This window comes from Aethina tumida, chromosome 3 (genome assembly GCF_024364675.1).
Source record: "Aethina tumida isolate Nest 87 chromosome 3, icAetTumi1.1, whole genome shotgun sequence".
Lineage (NCBI taxonomy): Eukaryota > Metazoa > Arthropoda > Insecta > Coleoptera > Nitidulidae > Aethina > Aethina tumida.
The window spans coordinates 29,598,386-29,616,372 of record NC_065437.1 but is presented as its reverse complement, the minus strand read 5'-3'; the positions used below and the strand labels follow the sequence as shown (position 1 = coordinate 29,616,372).

At 28.9% G+C, this 17,987-nt stretch overlaps 4 protein-coding genes across 7 annotated transcripts in view; 2 read left to right on the top strand and 2 right to left on the bottom strand.

Moving 5' to 3' along the window:
• The window catches only part of LOC109605620 (tumor necrosis factor alpha-induced protein 8-like protein), a 28,867-nt gene extending 17,903 nt beyond the window's left edge, over nt 1-10,964 (bottom strand). For 2 of the 3 annotated variants that reach the window (XM_049964846.1, XM_020022212.2), the window contains exons 1-2: nt 10,683-10,963; nt 3,747-3,818 (exon numbers count right to left, since the gene is read on the bottom strand). The gene's annotated coding sequence lies outside the window, so the exon portion shown is untranslated. Of the gene's footprint in view, nt 1-3,746; nt 3,819-10,682 lie in introns of all 3 variants that reach the window. The other variant, XM_020022213.2, reaches the window with a different exon arrangement.
• Nucleotides 10,965-11,425: 461 nt separating this feature from the next.
• On the top strand, nt 11,426-13,818 carry LOC109605763 (geranylgeranyl transferase type-1 subunit beta). Its single transcript, XM_020022352.2, has 5 exons — nt 11,426-11,716; nt 11,778-11,902; nt 11,952-12,119; nt 12,174-12,337; nt 13,151-13,818. The coding sequence occupies exons 1-5, from the start codon at nt 11,613-11,615 to the stop codon at nt 13,619-13,621; spliced, it is 1,032 nt and encodes a 343-aa protein (XP_019877911.1). The 5' UTR covers nt 11,426-11,612; the 3' UTR covers nt 13,622-13,818.
• Nucleotides 13,819-15,239: 1,421 nt separating this feature from the next.
• LOC109605761 (tRNA-uridine aminocarboxypropyltransferase 2) lies at nt 15,240-16,346 on the top strand. Its single transcript, XM_020022350.2, has 2 exons — nt 15,240-15,547; nt 15,598-16,346. Exons 1-2 carry the CDS (start codon nt 15,462-15,464, stop codon nt 16,277-16,279), a joined length of 768 nt encoding a protein of 255 aa, XP_019877909.2. The 5' UTR covers nt 15,240-15,461; the 3' UTR covers nt 16,280-16,346.
• A 3-nt stretch (nt 16,347-16,349) lies between these two features.
• LOC109605622 (protein YIPF5) overlaps nt 16,350-17,987 on the bottom strand; it is a 459,086-nt gene continuing 457,448 nt past the window's right edge. For both annotated transcript variants that reach the window (XM_049964466.1, XM_049964467.1), the window contains exons 2-3: nt 17,156-17,292; nt 16,350-17,101 (exon numbers count right to left, since the gene is read on the bottom strand). In XM_049964466.1, coding sequence (XP_049820423.1) covers nt 16,455-17,101; nt 17,156-17,267 — 759 coding nt within the window. In that variant the 5' untranslated portion in view covers nt 17,268-17,292 and the 3' untranslated portion in view covers nt 16,350-16,454. The remainder of the gene's footprint in view (nt 17,102-17,155; nt 17,293-17,987) is intronic.

Here is a 17,987-nt window from a genome sequence, read left to right as displayed (position 1 = left end):
ACCAAATAAAATAACGTGAATAATAAAAATTGTGACGCATTTCAGTTTATGATTTTAATCATCAGATTGTTTAACATGTCATTCCATTAGAAGGAAATATTTCAATATATTCACAATTAAAATAAGCAAAACAAAGAAGTGATCTCCGGCGTAACCTCAATCGAATAACGTATAAATGATTCTCGTTCCCAAAAGGAACGAAGACCCTTTGCCAACAACCCCATTCGCATGTGCCACGAACAGCTGAACGACAACGTCTTGACGACCGCCTTGGACCTTGTACAACGTGAAAGTCGTTGGAGACGCACCTGGCCTCCAGGTGGGTAACGTCTGGCCTTCCGTAACGGTTGCATCGGCTCGTGCCTCGGAACGATTGTTCGCAAACAGATCGCGGGAAGTTCCATTTTCCACGTCCGCTGAAGAGCGACGATTAGAGGCACAGACGGGCGGAAAGATGAAAATCTTTTGGGTGTACAAGGCGCAGCAAACTCGACCATTGTTTGTTTACTGATGCACGTGTGGGATTTGATACGTCGACGAACAATAACCATTGTAAATTCGCACACATGTCTGTGTTTATTGTGTCCATCACGGATGGAATTCTAGATAAATGCGTTTGTGTGCGACAATAATGTTTTTGACAAGTTTTATAACTTGTTACACTGTGTCAACGTACTGATTTAAGATTACAATGGAACTGCAATAAAGTAATTGCGGTTTTACTTAGTCTTGTTTACATATTAAGTAATGCAACATTTGTAGGAAAAGTTTGCCAGTGCATATTGTAGTTAGAGTCAAACAAAATCTGTTGTCCTCTTGCATAAAGTCTAAAACTGACATTCCTCAAGGTAGAATTAACTGTATTAAAAGAAACCGGTTGTAAATAAAATTATGCATGTAGAATAAAACATAATAGTGTTAAAAATGCCGTTTCTTATACAAATATTTTAACTAACTAATATATCCGAATACTAATCCTAATTAGAAACTAAAAAAAAAAATAATTTATTTACAAAAAATAAATAATGGTACGTAATTCAATAAGTTTGAGAACATTGTTAAAAAATATACACAGGGTGTTTTATAACTGTCCGAAATTTTTTAACCAGATATACACTTCTAAATAATAAGTCGATTTCTTAAAAAAAGTTCTAATAAAAGTTCAACAGAAAATGAGATAAAAAATGTACTTTTTCTGCAGTGTTTACATCTAAATATTTTCACTAATTGTAACCCAAACAATTTTTATTTGGTTTTTTGTTGTTTCAGTTAGGTTTATTACAAACTTTAACATTTTTTATCTCGTTTTCTTTTGAATTTTTATTAGAATTTTTTTAAGAAATCCTCTTATTATTTATAAGTGTATATCTGTTTAAAAAAATCGGATAAGTTATGAAACACCCTGTACAAAATATACATTATTTTTTCAGTCACAAATTACGATGTATTTTATTTAATATGTTAAAATTCACTATTTAAATATTTTTTAATTATTTATAATGAAATTATGAATAATATAATTATTTATAAAATATAAATTTAATATTAAATGAATATTTTCTATTATTTATATCATCTACTTATATTAACATTTATTTTATTTTATATTAAAATAATATAAATTAAACTGTAATATTTTTATGATTATGAATAAGATTAATATGTAAAAAATTAAAATTTTATGTTGAATACATTCTATTTGTCATTTACTCTGCGCAGAAGAATCAGAAATAGTTTCTTCATAGATTTGATAAGTTTAAAAACATTATTAAATGTATACTATAATAGTAATATAATCAATGTATCATTCTGAACAAAATGTATTAATATACCGTTTTATTCAAGTTATAATTTCAAAGACCTGTATGAAAAATAAATCCTGTTCTTATATGTAATATTTGTTCAGAAGAATCAGAAACAGTTTCTTCATAGAAATATGCAAAAAACTTGAATTTAAATTTCACATTCTATATATATATTAATAATATTCAGTATACAAAATTCTATTATATAAAAAAATAAATAAATAAAATGTATTTATATTCTCTTCTCTTATTAAGGTTTTTAATATTTTGCATAAAAAATAAATAAATTATAAAAACGTATAGTCATTATTTTTGTAATCACAAATTATTAGATTATATGTTTAATATATTAAAATTCATCATTTAGATATTTTCCGATTATTAGTAATTATGAGTAATAAAATTATTTTAAAATTAAAATTTAGTGTTGTTTGTATTTTATTTGTCGTTTACTCTGCAGAAAAATTAGAGATTTTCTTCATAATTCATAATCACAATTTAATGTATTAGTGTAAAAAATTTATACAAGAAAATTATGAAAAGTATACAATTTAATAAATTTAAGAAACTTGTTAAATATGTAGCATGCAGATAGTTAATAATAATAATTATATAATATATATAATAATTAATATCGAATTATACATTTTAAGAAACTGCGAGAAAAATTGCCGATTTGTTTTTTAATTACAAATTGTCGCTAAAATATTAAAACCCAGTAGATTGAATATTTTTTTGTTTGTTTAATTTTAAGGATCATTTTTTAAAATTAATATTTGAAAAAAATAAAAATTAATTATTTACCATTTATTCTTGTGCCGTAAATTCAACTCAACTGATTGATTTTATTATTTATGAGTTAATAACAAATAATTTGCTCTTTATCTCAGGAATCTATTTTGATAAATCAAAATACAATCAATTTTGGAATTGGTTTTAGTTACAATTTTATCTATAAAAGTACGCGTAAATAACAACCTACATACAAATAGAAGCCATTTCGTTAATAGTCCTATTAAAGATACCTATTTAGATAAAACATTCAAAATACCGATTTAAAAAATGACGTACGCCTACACACAAATGCCATAAACGTATCTTCCTAAGTTGGTTCAACCTACACCACTTATATAAATTACTAATGTAATTTTATTGAACTTTTATAAAAATAACTTGATTACATTTTTTTCACCCGTACTTCCGTTGACAATATTAAAAATGACTCAGATCGCATATCAGCTAAAGTTTCGGTAGAAAAACATCATGAATTCTTCGAAAAAAAAAACAAAACGACCGTTACTCATGAACAAATAAAATTTGCACACAATGTGCCATTTACAGCACTAATTTGCTGAAACTACTGGCGTTCGCAATCGCAGTAACGCACGATTTTAGACGTTTACGCGTATAAATTTGTTTCGAGCTTAGTCACCGTTTTACCCGAAGGCTGGGCACAAAAAGCAGTCTCCGAACGATCCAATCTATTACCGCTGGAATTGCCATGTCTGGTACTAAAAGGTATAAATCGTTCAAAGAAATATCCTTCATATAAAAATGGGACAAGCGCGAACGAATAATAAAGATGAACACGCCAGACTTCGGGCGAAAAAAAGTAAATGTAACAGCGGGAACAAAGCCGCTTTAAGAGTTTTTTGCACTCATTTTTTTGTGAATATAATCCGGGGTGTAAGGGGTCCCGTTAGCTCGAATAACTTAAACATATCGATTCAAACGAATTCATAATTTTCGTTGGAAATTGCGACATTAATCAAGCGTGAATCAGGAAAACCGAGGCAGAAACGTGGAATATACGCATTTCCAGGAAGGAATGGAATCGTTTGTGCAATTGAATTTTATGTTCGTATAATGTTAATTCATGTTATGATTGAAGAATAACCGGATATGTTTAACATAATGTTGAGGTGGGTCCGAAATACTTACTTAAGTTTGAGGCAATATCGATTTATTATCGATATGTAAATTTGGTCGGTATTCTCATGAACTGGAGTATATCTGAAACAAATTTATATTATTAAATTGAGATTTTCAACAATACTGGAATTAGTTTATAAAACATGTTCAGGGACACAGAAAATAGAATACACACATCCAGTATTCAGTTTTCATTGATTTTTGCTATTCAGTTTGAAATAATAGAAATTTACAGGCAGAAATATTGAATATATAGATGAGTAATATTTTTTAAACTAAATGAGTTGGATCTCCATGAGTTGATACTGAATGTCCATCAATTTGGAAGTCTTCTGATCTTCAAGTGTTTTTAGTCTGTCAAGTGTCTAGATATTTTACTAGTCGTAGCAACAAATTTACATCGAAATGTTGCATCTTAAAGCAACCCTCACAATATGAGATCGATCATTATCCGGTTGAAAAACAGGATTTTGAAAGGTTCTAATGTATGGTAGCAAATGGGGTTCCACAATTTCTTGGATGAATTGCTAGGCGGTCAATTTACCACTAATAAAAAATAAAGGTGACTGACAACCATATGTAGTGGCACCCCAAACTATAACTCCAGCTGTTCGGTGTGCAGATCTCATTAAAAAATGGAAATTTTATATTTTCCATCTTACAATTCTAATATTTTTTTATTCTCATATGCTCATATGGGCAGTATACACATCTAATGTTAAAATTAAACCACTAGATATATTTTTTCTATACTCTATTTCAATGAGTAATTGTCAAACCAGCAGTAATAAAATCAAATTTTCAGTTTTAAATTGCTTAAAGTAACTTTCGCAATATGAGGTCGATCATTGTTGAAAATCAGGATTTTAAAAGGTTATTTTGTTAGGCGGACAATTTACCTCTAATGAAAATTAAAGGTGACTGTCTACCATATGCAGTAGCACCCCAAACCATAACTACAGCTGTCTGGTGTACAGGTCTCATTAAAAGAAATGGGAATTTCATATTTTCCTTCTTCCAAATCTGATATTTTTTGTACTCATGTGAGTAGCAATAAGAAAATCAAAATTTCTATGTTTTACTTAAAAAACTTTTAAAACTATAAATATATTAAATTCTATCACTCTAATACTTGAGTAATACCATGATATAGCAATAAAGTTGTTTGTTTTAAACGAAACAAAACAAAAACGTTCTCTAATCAAAGCATCAACTGTATTTTCTAATAAAATTGGTTGTAAAAAAATAGAAAACTAAACTAGCTTCGTACAAACATCAAATTGTTTTTGAAAACACATTTGTTACGAAATTTATAAGATGACAGTGACACGTTGTCAATCTGATGTTGTTGGCGGTCGAAAGGATTCACGAAAACTATTTTAATGTTTAAGAGACATGCTGAAGACAACGTCTCATCAATATTACATCAGGATCAGCTGGCTTTCGGGCTGTTGCGTAATCGTTACGAATGAGTTGTATTTCAAGTTCAGAGGCGCAGAAATCGAAGAAAAACCAATTTTTATGTAAATTATCAAAAAACTTTTCCACATAATAGACTCCGCCAGGAGTATTTCATTAACCTAAGAAGTTGGTCTGGCCAACTTTAATTTTATAATCGAACTATAACAACTATAAATATATTTATCTATCTGGAATATGTAATTTATATACATATTATGAACAGATCGATCATAACACTTTGTTGAAGGTACCGAAGCAATATCGTATTCCGAACGGCCGCGAACGGCACGCATTCCAAACGGGTCAGATTCCTCTCGACCAGATATAACGTCCCCAGCGCTTTTATACGTATGTACGCCGTTCACGTTCCATCACTTTATTTTTCATTTTTCAGACGGAATTTCTTTCCACTCGGCAATGACCTTCCGCGTTCGTGCGATGCAGAGTGGCACTGTCCGACGTCCCCATCTTCTGACGACGAAGATCGGGGAAATCTTCAAACTCTTGCTTTTTAATTCTTGTCGTTTACTGCGATTAAAATAATTTATAAAATGACTCGTTGCATTTGGTGGAAGTTTAATGCCAAAGGTAAATTTAGTTCACATTATGCCAAAACTGATAAACTGATTTGTGCTCCGTACCACAATTTGCATTTAACTGATAATAAACTGTCGGTTAATGAAATTTTCAAAGCACTTCAATTTTATTATTTATCATAAACAAACAGCCTTTCATCTTCCAAGTCTAGTACTGCTTTTATAAGTGATCAGACGGTAAAGGTTTGCTACACAAGTCTTCTTTAATTATATTACTTTACCAAAACAAGAGGGTTTCAATTACTTAAATTTTCACAAACATTATACTGAAAACTTACTTCTCAGAATTAAATAAATTACATATTTTAATTTTGTTCCGTTTTTAAACCAGTCGATAATTTTAATTCACCACAATTTTTATCAAATATTTAAACTTTGCACTGCGTAATAGATACTGCACATAATTTAATGATATTTACTTCATTAATTAAAAAGTTGAACCTCAGCCATTAAGTTATAATAAATTGGATAATATTTTCCCCTAATTAATTGCAGTATTGAATTTCGTGTCAGATCATAAAAACTATATACAGTTAGATTTTTTATAATGGTGGTATTTCCAGCATTATCTTGTGGTTTTATATTAGATAATATTTAACTGGGACACCAATCATCTGTTTGGAACCATTTACAGATTTTATAATTTAATTATGTATATTAATTCATAACAGTATTTTCATCTACTATCGTAATGAAGCATAACATTTTTCAGTAATTAACTTCAGTACTTTAAAAAGTAAAATATTGTTGAGTGAGTCATTAAAATTTAATCTTGTCTCCTTGAAAATTATTGCGTCTATTGAAAATGTATGTCTGATGCTACAAATGGCATATTAATAATTGAAATAATCTAATTAATTTCTATTTCATTAAAATATTTTTTATACTATATTCTATATTGTCTCACTGTTAATGCAAAATAGTTACAACTTCGAAATATGTATCATATTGGAAATATGTGATTTCAAAAGCTTAACACAAACAATAGTATGATAAATTCCTAATATATTATTCTTTTATGCTTATTCAATTTATGTATTTCAAACATTTCAAAAATGAAGATATCGCAATTTTTGATGATGATATTCACCCTCTCTCTTTCTCTTTTTAAATAATTCTTTTTTATTTAGTAATAATTTTTCACTAGCTTCTATTTAATTGTTGCAGTTAGACATTTCCACGTTTGAATAAATCCATGTTTTGCATAATGATTGTCAATCAATAAAAAGATGAAGACTAAAATATCTTGAACTTGGCATAAATTGCAATCGCATTGTTATAACTACCACGCATATTTTTAACATACGTTTAATGGCATTCTTCACCCACTTGCTCAAATATTTTTTCTTGGTTTACGTTTATTTGTATTGTAAATGGTATAAAATTAATAATAGAAAAATATTTACACAGACTAGAATGTCTCAACATCCATTGACCAACTCGTAAATGAATCATTGCTATTAGCTATTACTCATGGCAGTTTAAACGAAACAAACGAAACGTTTAGTCACAAATTTACAGATTTATTAACTGTGATTAGAGTTGCCATTTATATTATTTTTAATACGAACAAAATTAGAATGGGTCTCTTGGAAAATTAGTTTCCCGTAGATGCCGGGGATTAGTGAAAGTTAAATTGATTTTCCATTAATGAATAGAGCAGCCCGTGGCGAACTAGAGCAGCAGACATATTTTCACTTTCGGATAATAACGCCTCGTGAATTATCTGGAGTCCTTTGATGGCGGGGAGTATATCTTGGAAGTTTAATCGATGTAAATTTAAATTGCTTAGATTAACTTTTGGCCCTTCGCAGAACCGTATTTTCGGAGTGGGAAACTGACAAAAGATGTATTTTGAAATTCATAAGATGAATGCACGAACGGGCGACCTCACCCAATACATCTAAATATAGACATACTAAAGCCCTCCGCTGAAGAAATTCATTTGGCATTCTTATCATCCACGCGAACTGATATTTCAGAACGTCGGTCCTGAATAGGGAATTTCTAGGAAATAAATCTAAAAACCAATCATGTCAAAACTTTACTCGGATACAGGAACAACGAAACCCGGCGTCGGGGATATTAATCAGTTTGATGCAAATATTAGGGAAGTATTATAGGTGGCATTGTCCAGTTTACATCAATTTGATATTAATGGACATTTCGATGCATTTAGGCAAATTTAATTTCGCAAATTTCATTCCGACAAAATAAATTTAAAACTGATTGTTAGGTGAAAATGCTATTTTGACAACCTAAATTAAGGTTAATTGAATTTTGTTGCCGGATTTCAAATGTGAAAGCTTTATTTTATAATTTAATTTAGTTAAAAGTAAAATCTGTGTAAGGCTGTAATTGTGAACTAAATTAAATTGAAGCATCAAATGTTAATTAATTTCAAACATATATTCGGTGTAAAGGTATAATTATTATGTTTAGTTCTCCTCGAGTCTTGATAACTTGTTTATTCGGTCTGCGAGTTGTGTTCAAATTACTAACGGTTGAGATCTGATTTATTATAGCGTATAGCAAATAATTATTGGCGAGATTAAAAACGAGCGCAACAATTATAATTTACATGAGAAGTCAAGGTTGCCAATGATGGTTAAATAGGAAGTGCTGTATTGAAACTGTAATTTGAAATTTAAATTAAGGCATGTTTTATCTGCCTGATTGTGGATTGAAATATAATGTTTTATGCAAAGTTTCATTCGTTGCAGGAAATAAGTTTAGACAAGATGATGAGTGCTATGAATGTTTATTGTTTGCATTTTGATATTTCGATATGTTTGACTATAATGAATTATAATGTGTGTTAAAAAATTTAAAGATACGAGTAGCAAATATTAGCTTATGATAAAATTCCCCAAACAGTATCAATTCCTTACAGAGTCTTATTAATTTTTTTTATATACAATCATTACAATATGCAACTAAACTAACTATGCAATTGCGATAAACGATGGCAAATTACAAAGCTCGATCTATATTGGTTCCACTCAGCCAATCTTTAATTGATGATGAATCACAATTGTTCTCGTCAATAAGCCAAACAGATTCTGTACTTCAGAGATTAAACACGTACTTGTAAATGGGGATTTAACATCGAAGAAAACTAATGTTTTCTTTAATCTTTCTGAGTTTTCGAGATAAATTCCCGACTTTCGGTGCAGGAACCGAGACCATTAAGTTCGAGGTCTTTGAACTGTGGCGAAATAGAAAATGTTAATGGTCCATCATCGGTCCCGAATTTACGAAAGCTCAAAATATCCACCGATCGTAAAATTTGTTGCGACGTCAAATCGTTCGTAATGAAATGTAGCTCCCGGGGATAAAAACGAGCATAACACTGGGACCATTAAGGTCTAGAAGTGTAATGACCGAATTAGTGCTTGTAAAAACATAAATACACATGTTGTGTGTATGGCTCGCCTATTTGCACATATCTGCTGAAACTTACAGTCTAATTACAGCACAGACAACCGCGAATTAACAACAATTACGAGCAATTAGGAAAATATACAGACACAAGAGCATATTTATTGAGGTTCTGGGAACTGCTTTTATTTATTTATCACCACATTACTACGATGCATAATAACATTACAAATTACGTTTGTATTTGAGATTAGTAATAATTTAAGAATGCATATCGATAATGAAATGTACGTTTTTAACTGTGACAGTTTGTAATTAATCAGATTATTTCATATAATTTACATTCATTTTCATTTTAATTATTTGTGGTGAGGGAAATTTGAACAGTAATTGCTCAGGGGATGATTTTCCGATATTCTATTTATTATTTTCATTGTAATATGATTAATAAAACTCATTAAATTGCAAATTGATATATTAAATGTCAATGCGTATCCTGCGATCACAGGGAAATTCAATTAAGTAGTGCCAGGTAGCGTTTAAACAAACATATTTAGGATGTTCGATATAAACCGCCATAAAATAGTGGTGTTTGCGACACAAAGTAAGTTACAGGAAGATAAAACTACAGTTTCAAATTTCATTTAAATTGTCTATATAAAATAATTTAATTATAAGAAAAATAATTGATACAAGTAAATTCTATCAATAAATGTTTAAAAATAAAAAATTTAAATATATTTAAATTATATAATAATTATTTTGACAACTGATATTGATAATTAATCAATTAATCTTAGTTAAATTTACTACACAATAAAAATAGGTTCTTGATTCTGTAAATATTTATATATATTTAGTTAGAATCCCTTTAAATTTATTTTATAAATTAAATTTAAATAAATACATTTAGGAATATTTTATACCTAAGGTACAATTTATTAAATTTGCAAATAGTATGCATAATACATATGTAAATAAAATAAGGTCAGATTATATAAAATATATTTAAATAGTTATTGAAATTTATTTATGTATAATATAATGAGTGCAATTTAAAAGCATTTAAGATCTACATTATCATAATGGACAAAATTATCAATTTTCAAAAGACATTAACGGTTTTTGTGGACAAACAAATGATTTATAATCTTCAGTATATTTGATTTTTCATCACCAATTGTTATAGTGTATTTTTTAATGATTGTGTTGAAATATATCATATTACTAAAATTCTAGGAATGGGATTTTAATATCGTATTAAATTATGTATTTCCATTCATTTAAGAAAGAATTATGAAAATTGTATCTCCAATTGGAATTATTTAACCACATATTCTTATTATATTCAAACAAAATGAAATAACAAACAGCAAGTATCGCATATTTATAAAGAAATTTACATATTCGCATAAAATATAAAAGGAGTGTCGTGAACTGTGATCTAAGTTTGCCGAATGTCCACAACAAATTAAAATAAACAATAACATAAACAGGCCAACGTTACCAAAAATAATTGAACTGAGCCAGTAGGATGGAAATTCCACTTCTAACAACCGTAGAATGTTACAGCTTTTCGTTTGATAAATTATCGTGCACACACACGTTCGTTCCTTCACAAAATTTACACATAAACTTGTCCACGCTCACCACACGGTCGCAAGAGTCCTAGTGACGTGCTCCAAGAACTGAAAACGACTGTTTGGTGCCTGTCATCGCGATGGTAAACATTGAAAAGAGGTATCATACTACGGTCGCATGGAGGGGGGCGAAGGCTACATGCACGAAAGCTCCTGCTACACACAGACGACCTTCCAAAGCTCAGGGAATTTCTGACGGCATTGTTGACGTACTTGTATGCAATCGTATTTTTATTGCCATATATTTTAAAATATGACATTGTAGGTACTTTTAATTTTAAAGTTATGTTAAGAAAAATGTATTTATGAGTTCGTAATTGCGTGTTATTGTTCACTATTTTTAAATGTGATTGTTGTCTACAGGAAAACTGACAACAATGTTGAGCTTTTATGCTACAAGTTTATTATTGTAGGCAACTCATTTTACAAACTATTATTATCATTGTATTTCAAATACGGGTAATCATATTTACTGTATTTCAAAAGTCAAAACACATTTATATACATAAAATATGAAGGAAATACATAAATGCCATAATATAGTAGTACTATATTAAAAGTGCGTGTGAAACGAACTACGAAATATTGGAACTACTGACACCAGTTGAATTTGACATCCTGTCATATTTTACGTTTATTAAATGTGTTCTAAGTATTTTAATATATATAATGGGATAACTAGTATTTATTTATAAACCATTTTTATATTGTTGAATTAAGTATGAAAACAAGATTATATGTTTTATAGAGGTCCCAAATTAATATAGTTTTAAAAAGAGGCGTTACCCATTACAAACATGAGCAATATAGAATTTATATTTACTCCAGAACTGCATGAGAAATTTTTATTAAACTTTTTTAAGATATTGCCGTCTTATTATGCTCACTTGGAGCCTAGTAGGTAAAGTTACTTGTACAGTTGGAGCTTGTTTTAATTTTTAAATGGACATGTCTACTTTTAGAGTAGTAGTGGCCTTCTTCAGCATAGCAGGACTGGATACTCTTGATAAGTTAAATGCCATCACAGAAGAGAAAAAGAAAGAAATAATCAATTCACTGTATTCGTTTCAAGTCCTTAATGATAGAGGTAACATCATAGTTAATAAATTGAGTAATTTTTATTAATGTACTTGTAGATCTCGTAAGTGGATTTCAAGCAACTGGAATACTTAATACTGTAGAAAATAGGGGCCAAAATAGTTTATACAAATGGGGTCATATCGCAACAACCTATGCCGCCTTATGTACATTAATAATATTAGGGGATGATTTAAGTGGAGTCCACAGGAAGTCAATTATAAATAGTAAGTACATTCAATATTATTATTGATGCAATTAATTTTTACAATTATTATCAGGTTTAAAAGCACTCCAACTACCAAATGGCTCATTTAAAGCAGCAGTGGAAGGAACTGAAGATGACATGAGGTTTGTCTATTGTGCTGCTGCAGTATCCTATATTTTGGATGACTGGAGTGGAGTAGATATTGAGAAAATGGTAGATTTTATCTTAAACAGTATAGTAAGTGTCATTAATTATTTTTAAACAAATGAAATACAAATTATATTTTTTTTTTGTAATTCTTTGTGATTAGTGTATATTAATGCCAATTTATTGGCTTTGTTACATCACTATGACTAAAATCAATTTAATTTTTCATTACAATATAACTTTATTAATTAAACAAAATACATAAGGTGAAAATTTTAAGTAAACAAATTATTTTTAATTTTAAAATCCTTTTGATTATTTATGTTTTTATCAAAAATTGTCCAAAAATTAATATTTTTTAAATTAAAAAAAAACGGTCAAAGTAAATAGCTTGTTAATAATAACATCTTCATAAATGCTTTTTAAAAAGTGTATTTTTTATTAACAATAAAAACTCGTTGCTTCATATGCAGGATAAGGCTGGACTACACATTGCCTATGTAGTCCAAAATTATCTTGTTTCTCTTGGGATTGGTCCACAGTCCAAAGTGTAACCCAATAGAACATATGTGAAAATAAGTATAAATAGATGGTGTGAAACTGTAATAGTACCCAATATTAAATGATATTAATTAATTTATATAAAAATATAGATTTATTCCCCATTTTTTTATTAAATTATTTTTTAGTTTTTTTAGGATATTTAGGAAGGAAACATATTTTTATATACAAAAATAAGTAATGTATACTTTTATATTTCTCACTTTTAGAAAAAACTAATTAGTAATGATCATTTTTGTCGTGCGTAAATTATTTGAAATAGTGCATAATGAAAAATAAAACTTAAATTTCATAAATAAATTATATTAACCTTCAAATTACTTAAACCTCTGTATTTTTCAGTCATATGAAGGTGGAATAGGGCAAGGGCCTGGCCTGGAGGCTCACAGCGGTTCAACCTTCTGCGCAATAGCGGCGCTCAAGCTGAGTAACCAGCTGCACAGATTATCCGACGCCCAATTTAGGGCATTGCGTTTGTGGCTCATAAATCGATTAAACGGTGGCTTCAACGGCAGACCCAACAAACCGTTCGACACGTGTTACTCATTTTGGACTGGAGGCACATTAAAAATTCTGAACTCCTATCAGTTCATTGATACCGAAGACTGCGAGAAATTTATACTTACCACGCAGGACAAATACGGCGGAATATCGAAGACGATAAATTCCGTGCCCGATCCGATGCACACTTGCTTAGGTTTGGCAGGACTGAGCCTAATGGGTGTGGAGGGCCTAAGTCCCATTTATCCCGATCTCATGATCACCGAAAGAGCACATAATCATTTAAAGACCATTCACGATCACTGGCGTTAATTTTTGTCGTGCTTTGATGCTTTTGAAACTTTGATACTGGTTTCTAGCATCTGATGAATGCAATAGTATTTTTGACTAATATTTCCTAGTGATTGTATAAACTTGTAAGTTTTGTTGTTTTAAATCAACATATATTTTTTGCTTGTTATTACAATTTTTGGGAAATTAATAAATTTTATGAATATAATTGTAGCACATGTAAGGTTTTAATCACAAATACAAAACCAAGAGTAAATATAACCAAAATTTAATTTTATAAAATAATGACAATACTTTATTTTAATAAAATATTTATATTTATGTCTTCAAATCGCAATAAACATATTTTATATTTAAAAGTGATATAAATATTAAATATATATATATATATATATATATATATATATATATATATATATATATATATATATATATATATATATATAGTTTGACAAAAAAAATTAATGTAAGAATATTCTTTGTTTTTCATTCTTGATTCAATATATTTGAATTTAATAAACTGATTATTCACAAATTTACAATCAATGTACTTTTTCAGTTCATTGTAAGTAAAATGCTGTGAATGAGTCTGAGTAAAATAATAATTTTAATGTACATATGATTCACCTTAATCATTAACAATTTAAGAACAACAGAAAAAGATATTGATTTGAAATTTTTATAGCAATTGAACTATTTTTCTAATTTATTTGAAACAAAATTTTATTATCAGTTTCGTCAGTACCGTCCTATAATAAACCATTAGTACTTGCAAATGTGTAGAGTATTCGTTATTTACGTTGAATTTTGTGCATTTTAAAATATCAATAACTGTAATTTTCAATGTGTTGTCATAATAATCATTAAAAAACTTATTGGTATAAGCATAATAGGTAAAGATTTTACCAAAAATATAATGTAATGTTAGTTACAAAATACATACCATCCATGACAATTCTATACATGTACATAGGAAATTATTCGTTTTTTACATTTTTGGCAAACTCTGTTAATATTCATTGTATATATAGAGAATTACTTATACTAATTTAATTTTTATATGCTAAAACATATGTAGTTTTAAAAATAAAGTTATTGACGATACAAGATGCACAAAATTAAACTGAATAACGAGCACCCTGTATAATGTATTGGAGCACTAATAATGTTCTTTATAGGATGATACTTGGTTAACATTTATGCCAAACTAATTTTCTTTACATCAAAATTGATAGCTGCAGATATTCTATTGGAAATAACAAAGTTGTCAATTTTGGAAAAACCAGCAATGAAATTTTGTTCAAAATAAATTAGAAAAGTAGTTCATGTTATAATTGTTTTATATTTTAATACATTTTCTTTTCTCCATAAAATTGAATTGAATAAGTTAGGTCCTATATATCAATAGTGACATATTTACCTGTGTAATTTTTAGTTGTGTGTAATTTTTTAAAATGACTACTCTATTGGAGTAATTAGTTTCATGAAGTATAAAAGGTGTTATACTTCCAATTTCTAATGAGTACCATAATTTATTTGGATACATTATTTTGCTGCATTTGTATTTGTTATAAATATTTTATTTAATTAAGTCTGTTAATTTTTTCATCACAACAATAACCTAATTACAACAATAACAATTAAAAAAATATTCTGGATTGTCAGAATATGAACTATACAGATATATTTGAGATTAAATTATATTTTCTTACTATTAAATATTATAACATTCGAATATAAAAAGAAAATGTTCATGCCAAATATTCAAATTTCCATTAGATAAAAGGAATTTATAGGTTAGTTGTGAATAAATCTAATAAATTAGAATAAAAATTGAAGAAACAATATTGTGTAAATCAGAATGTTCGAAGAATGTGACGTAATGTTAGAATTAGCAGGGCTTCCAACTGATCCACCAATAAAAAGAGATATTTGCGACAAATGTGGGTAAGTTTGCCCTATTATAATTGATACAATATTTAATCATACACTTTTAGCCGTCCCGAAACCGTATGTTATTGCCAATGGGTGCCAAAACCCCCTTTGTCGCCTGAAAGCAGGATAATTTTAATTCAACATCCAGCTGAGGAGAAAAGATGTTTACGTACAGCTCCCATGCTTGAGTTGGGATTAGAACAGGATAAATGCTTAATATTTAAAGGAAAACGATTTCCAGGCAAACACAAAGTACTGAGTGATATTCTAAATGAGCCAAACACATTGTTGTTGTATCCCAGTCCCTCTGCTGTTGATATAAACAAATTGGTTGAAGAAAACCCAGGACAAAGTTATAACATTATTATAATTGATGGAACTTGGCCACAAGCTAAAGCCATTTATACAGGCAGTCCAGACTTACATAAATTGAAACAGGTTAAACTTTTAACCACCAGTACAAGTGAATATATAATTCGGACACAACCAACAGATGGTTGTCTTAGTACATTAGAAACAGCAGCAGAAACATTATCAATTGTTGAGAAAAATTCTGTGTACAAAGAAAAATTGTTGGAGCCTCTGAAGGCCTTGTGCATGTTTCAAATTAACAATGGAGCAGTGTCACATCAAAGTAAAGAGTTTTTGATTAAAAATAACACATACCCAAAACTGATAGGAAAAAGATTGAACAAAGTATTGAGGTCAGCAGACACACTAAGAACTCCTGATGCTCTAAAGTAAGGTTTATACACATTGTATTATATTTTGAATAATAAATATATGTTTAATATTTTGTAATAAAAAAATAGTATAAGATGATGTTATTTATTAATTCCATTTTGGTTTTTGCTAGCATGTAGTAGCTGTTATTTACAATTTAGTAAAAAAATAGATACACATAACTCTAATATATTACTTAAAATACTACCAATAAAATATATACACCATAAATAATTGCACAGGGATAAGCAATAAGCGGTTGCTGTTGTTTATCACCTGACACTGTTGTAAACAATCTGGAAGCAGAGAAACTGGACCAAATGACTACAAGGGCAGACAAAACTACACCAATCAGTCCACTGAATTTAAAAAACAGTCCTATTATCGATAGCCCCACAATTGGAATCAAACAATATCCTAGTATGCTTGCAACAGTGCTTAGAGAGAAAGTACCACTGGAGTGTGACATCAAATTTAATAACACATACATTAAGACACAAGATGTAGTTGATATTCCATAGATATAACCAAATTGTACTTTGCTGCCTGACATAAACAAACAACTGGCTAATAATAAACAAAAAAATATGGGTCCAGCCAGATCTGCTTCCTTGGTTAGATAATCTGCGTCATCAGCTAGACTGTGGGCTCTTAATGGGTTTAAAACCGCACAGACTTTCTCCAGTATTCTATCAGGATAAATTTCTAACTCTTCGAGTAAGGGTGGTTCATCAAATTCATCTACACCGCCCTTCTCATCAACGAAGTCCGTGGGTGTATACATTTGTGGTGCCGCGTAACTTGCGTAAGCTGTGTTTTCATATTCGCTAACGTTCTTGAAGTCTGGAACCGGGTATATGTTAGAACAAATTGATTTATTAAGGGAGTTAACCTTACCAAGTTGTTGATTCTCAAATTGGGTGTAGTCTTGGTTGTAATATCCATTGCCTGTAGCATCTCCTTGTTGCCCCCAATAAAAGTCTTGCTGATTTACAGAATAATCCCCCATTTTATTTGTTTATGAAAAATTACTTGAGTTGACAGATGATTTTACATGACGTGTAAATGGTTCCAAAAAGTTTTGATTAAATGAGAATAAATTGTTGATTTACTTGTGCGTATAATATGTATATATATATTGTCATTTGTATTACAATTATTCATTTTACGTTTCATATAATAGTTTTATTAAATATTTCATATAAAAATGAATGTGTGATATGAGTTGCCTATATTGTGGTAAATATACAAAGAGAATTATTTTATTAAAAACGCTTAGCATTTATGTTGTTTTTATATTTGTAGAATTATTAAGCAACAAAATCAACAATTAATATTGAAGTTTAGAATGATTTTTAAATTATTATATATTATTATTATACGTTATATTATTAATTTATACTATTTTTATATAACAAAATTAATAATTTTTATATTAAATATTTTAACTAATATTCAACCATATTCATAAAATGTTTCAAAAATTTCAGAAAATTTCAAATTTAAATAAATTGTAAATTATATATATATATATATATATATATATATATATATATATATATAATTTACAATTTATCAGAATCAAATCAGTTCATTGTACCCAATATATCAAATCAATGTATAGGTGTATTATTAAATGAGTCGTAGGCAGGTAATCCATTTAACACGTAAATTGACACGTATGCTTTGATTGTCCTATATTAATTTTGTACCATTTCCTAATTAATAG

What these genes read in the sequence shown, in the direction of transcription:
- LOC109605763 (XM_020022352.2), top strand. Translation starts at nt 11,613, where the DNA reads ATGAGCAATATAGAATTTATATTTACTCCAGAACTGCATGAGAAATTT. An exon ending in GCTCACTTGGAGCCTAGTAG is followed by an intron (nt 11,717 to 11,777) that starts GTAAAGTTACTT and finishes GTCTACTTTTAG; the next exon opens with AGTAGTAGTGGCCTTCTTCA. An exon ending in CAGGAAGTCAATTATAAATA is followed by an intron (nt 12,120 to 12,173) that starts GTAAGTACATTC and finishes AATTATTATCAG; the next exon opens with GTTTAAAAGCACTCCAACTA.
- LOC109605761 (XM_020022350.2), top strand. Translation starts at nt 15,462, where the DNA reads ATGTTCGAAGAATGTGACGTAATGTTAGAATTAGCAGGGCTTCCAACT. An exon ending in GATATTTGCGACAAATGTGG is followed by an intron (nt 15,548 to 15,597) that starts GTAAGTTTGCCC and finishes ATACACTTTTAG; the next exon opens with CCGTCCCGAAACCGTATGTT.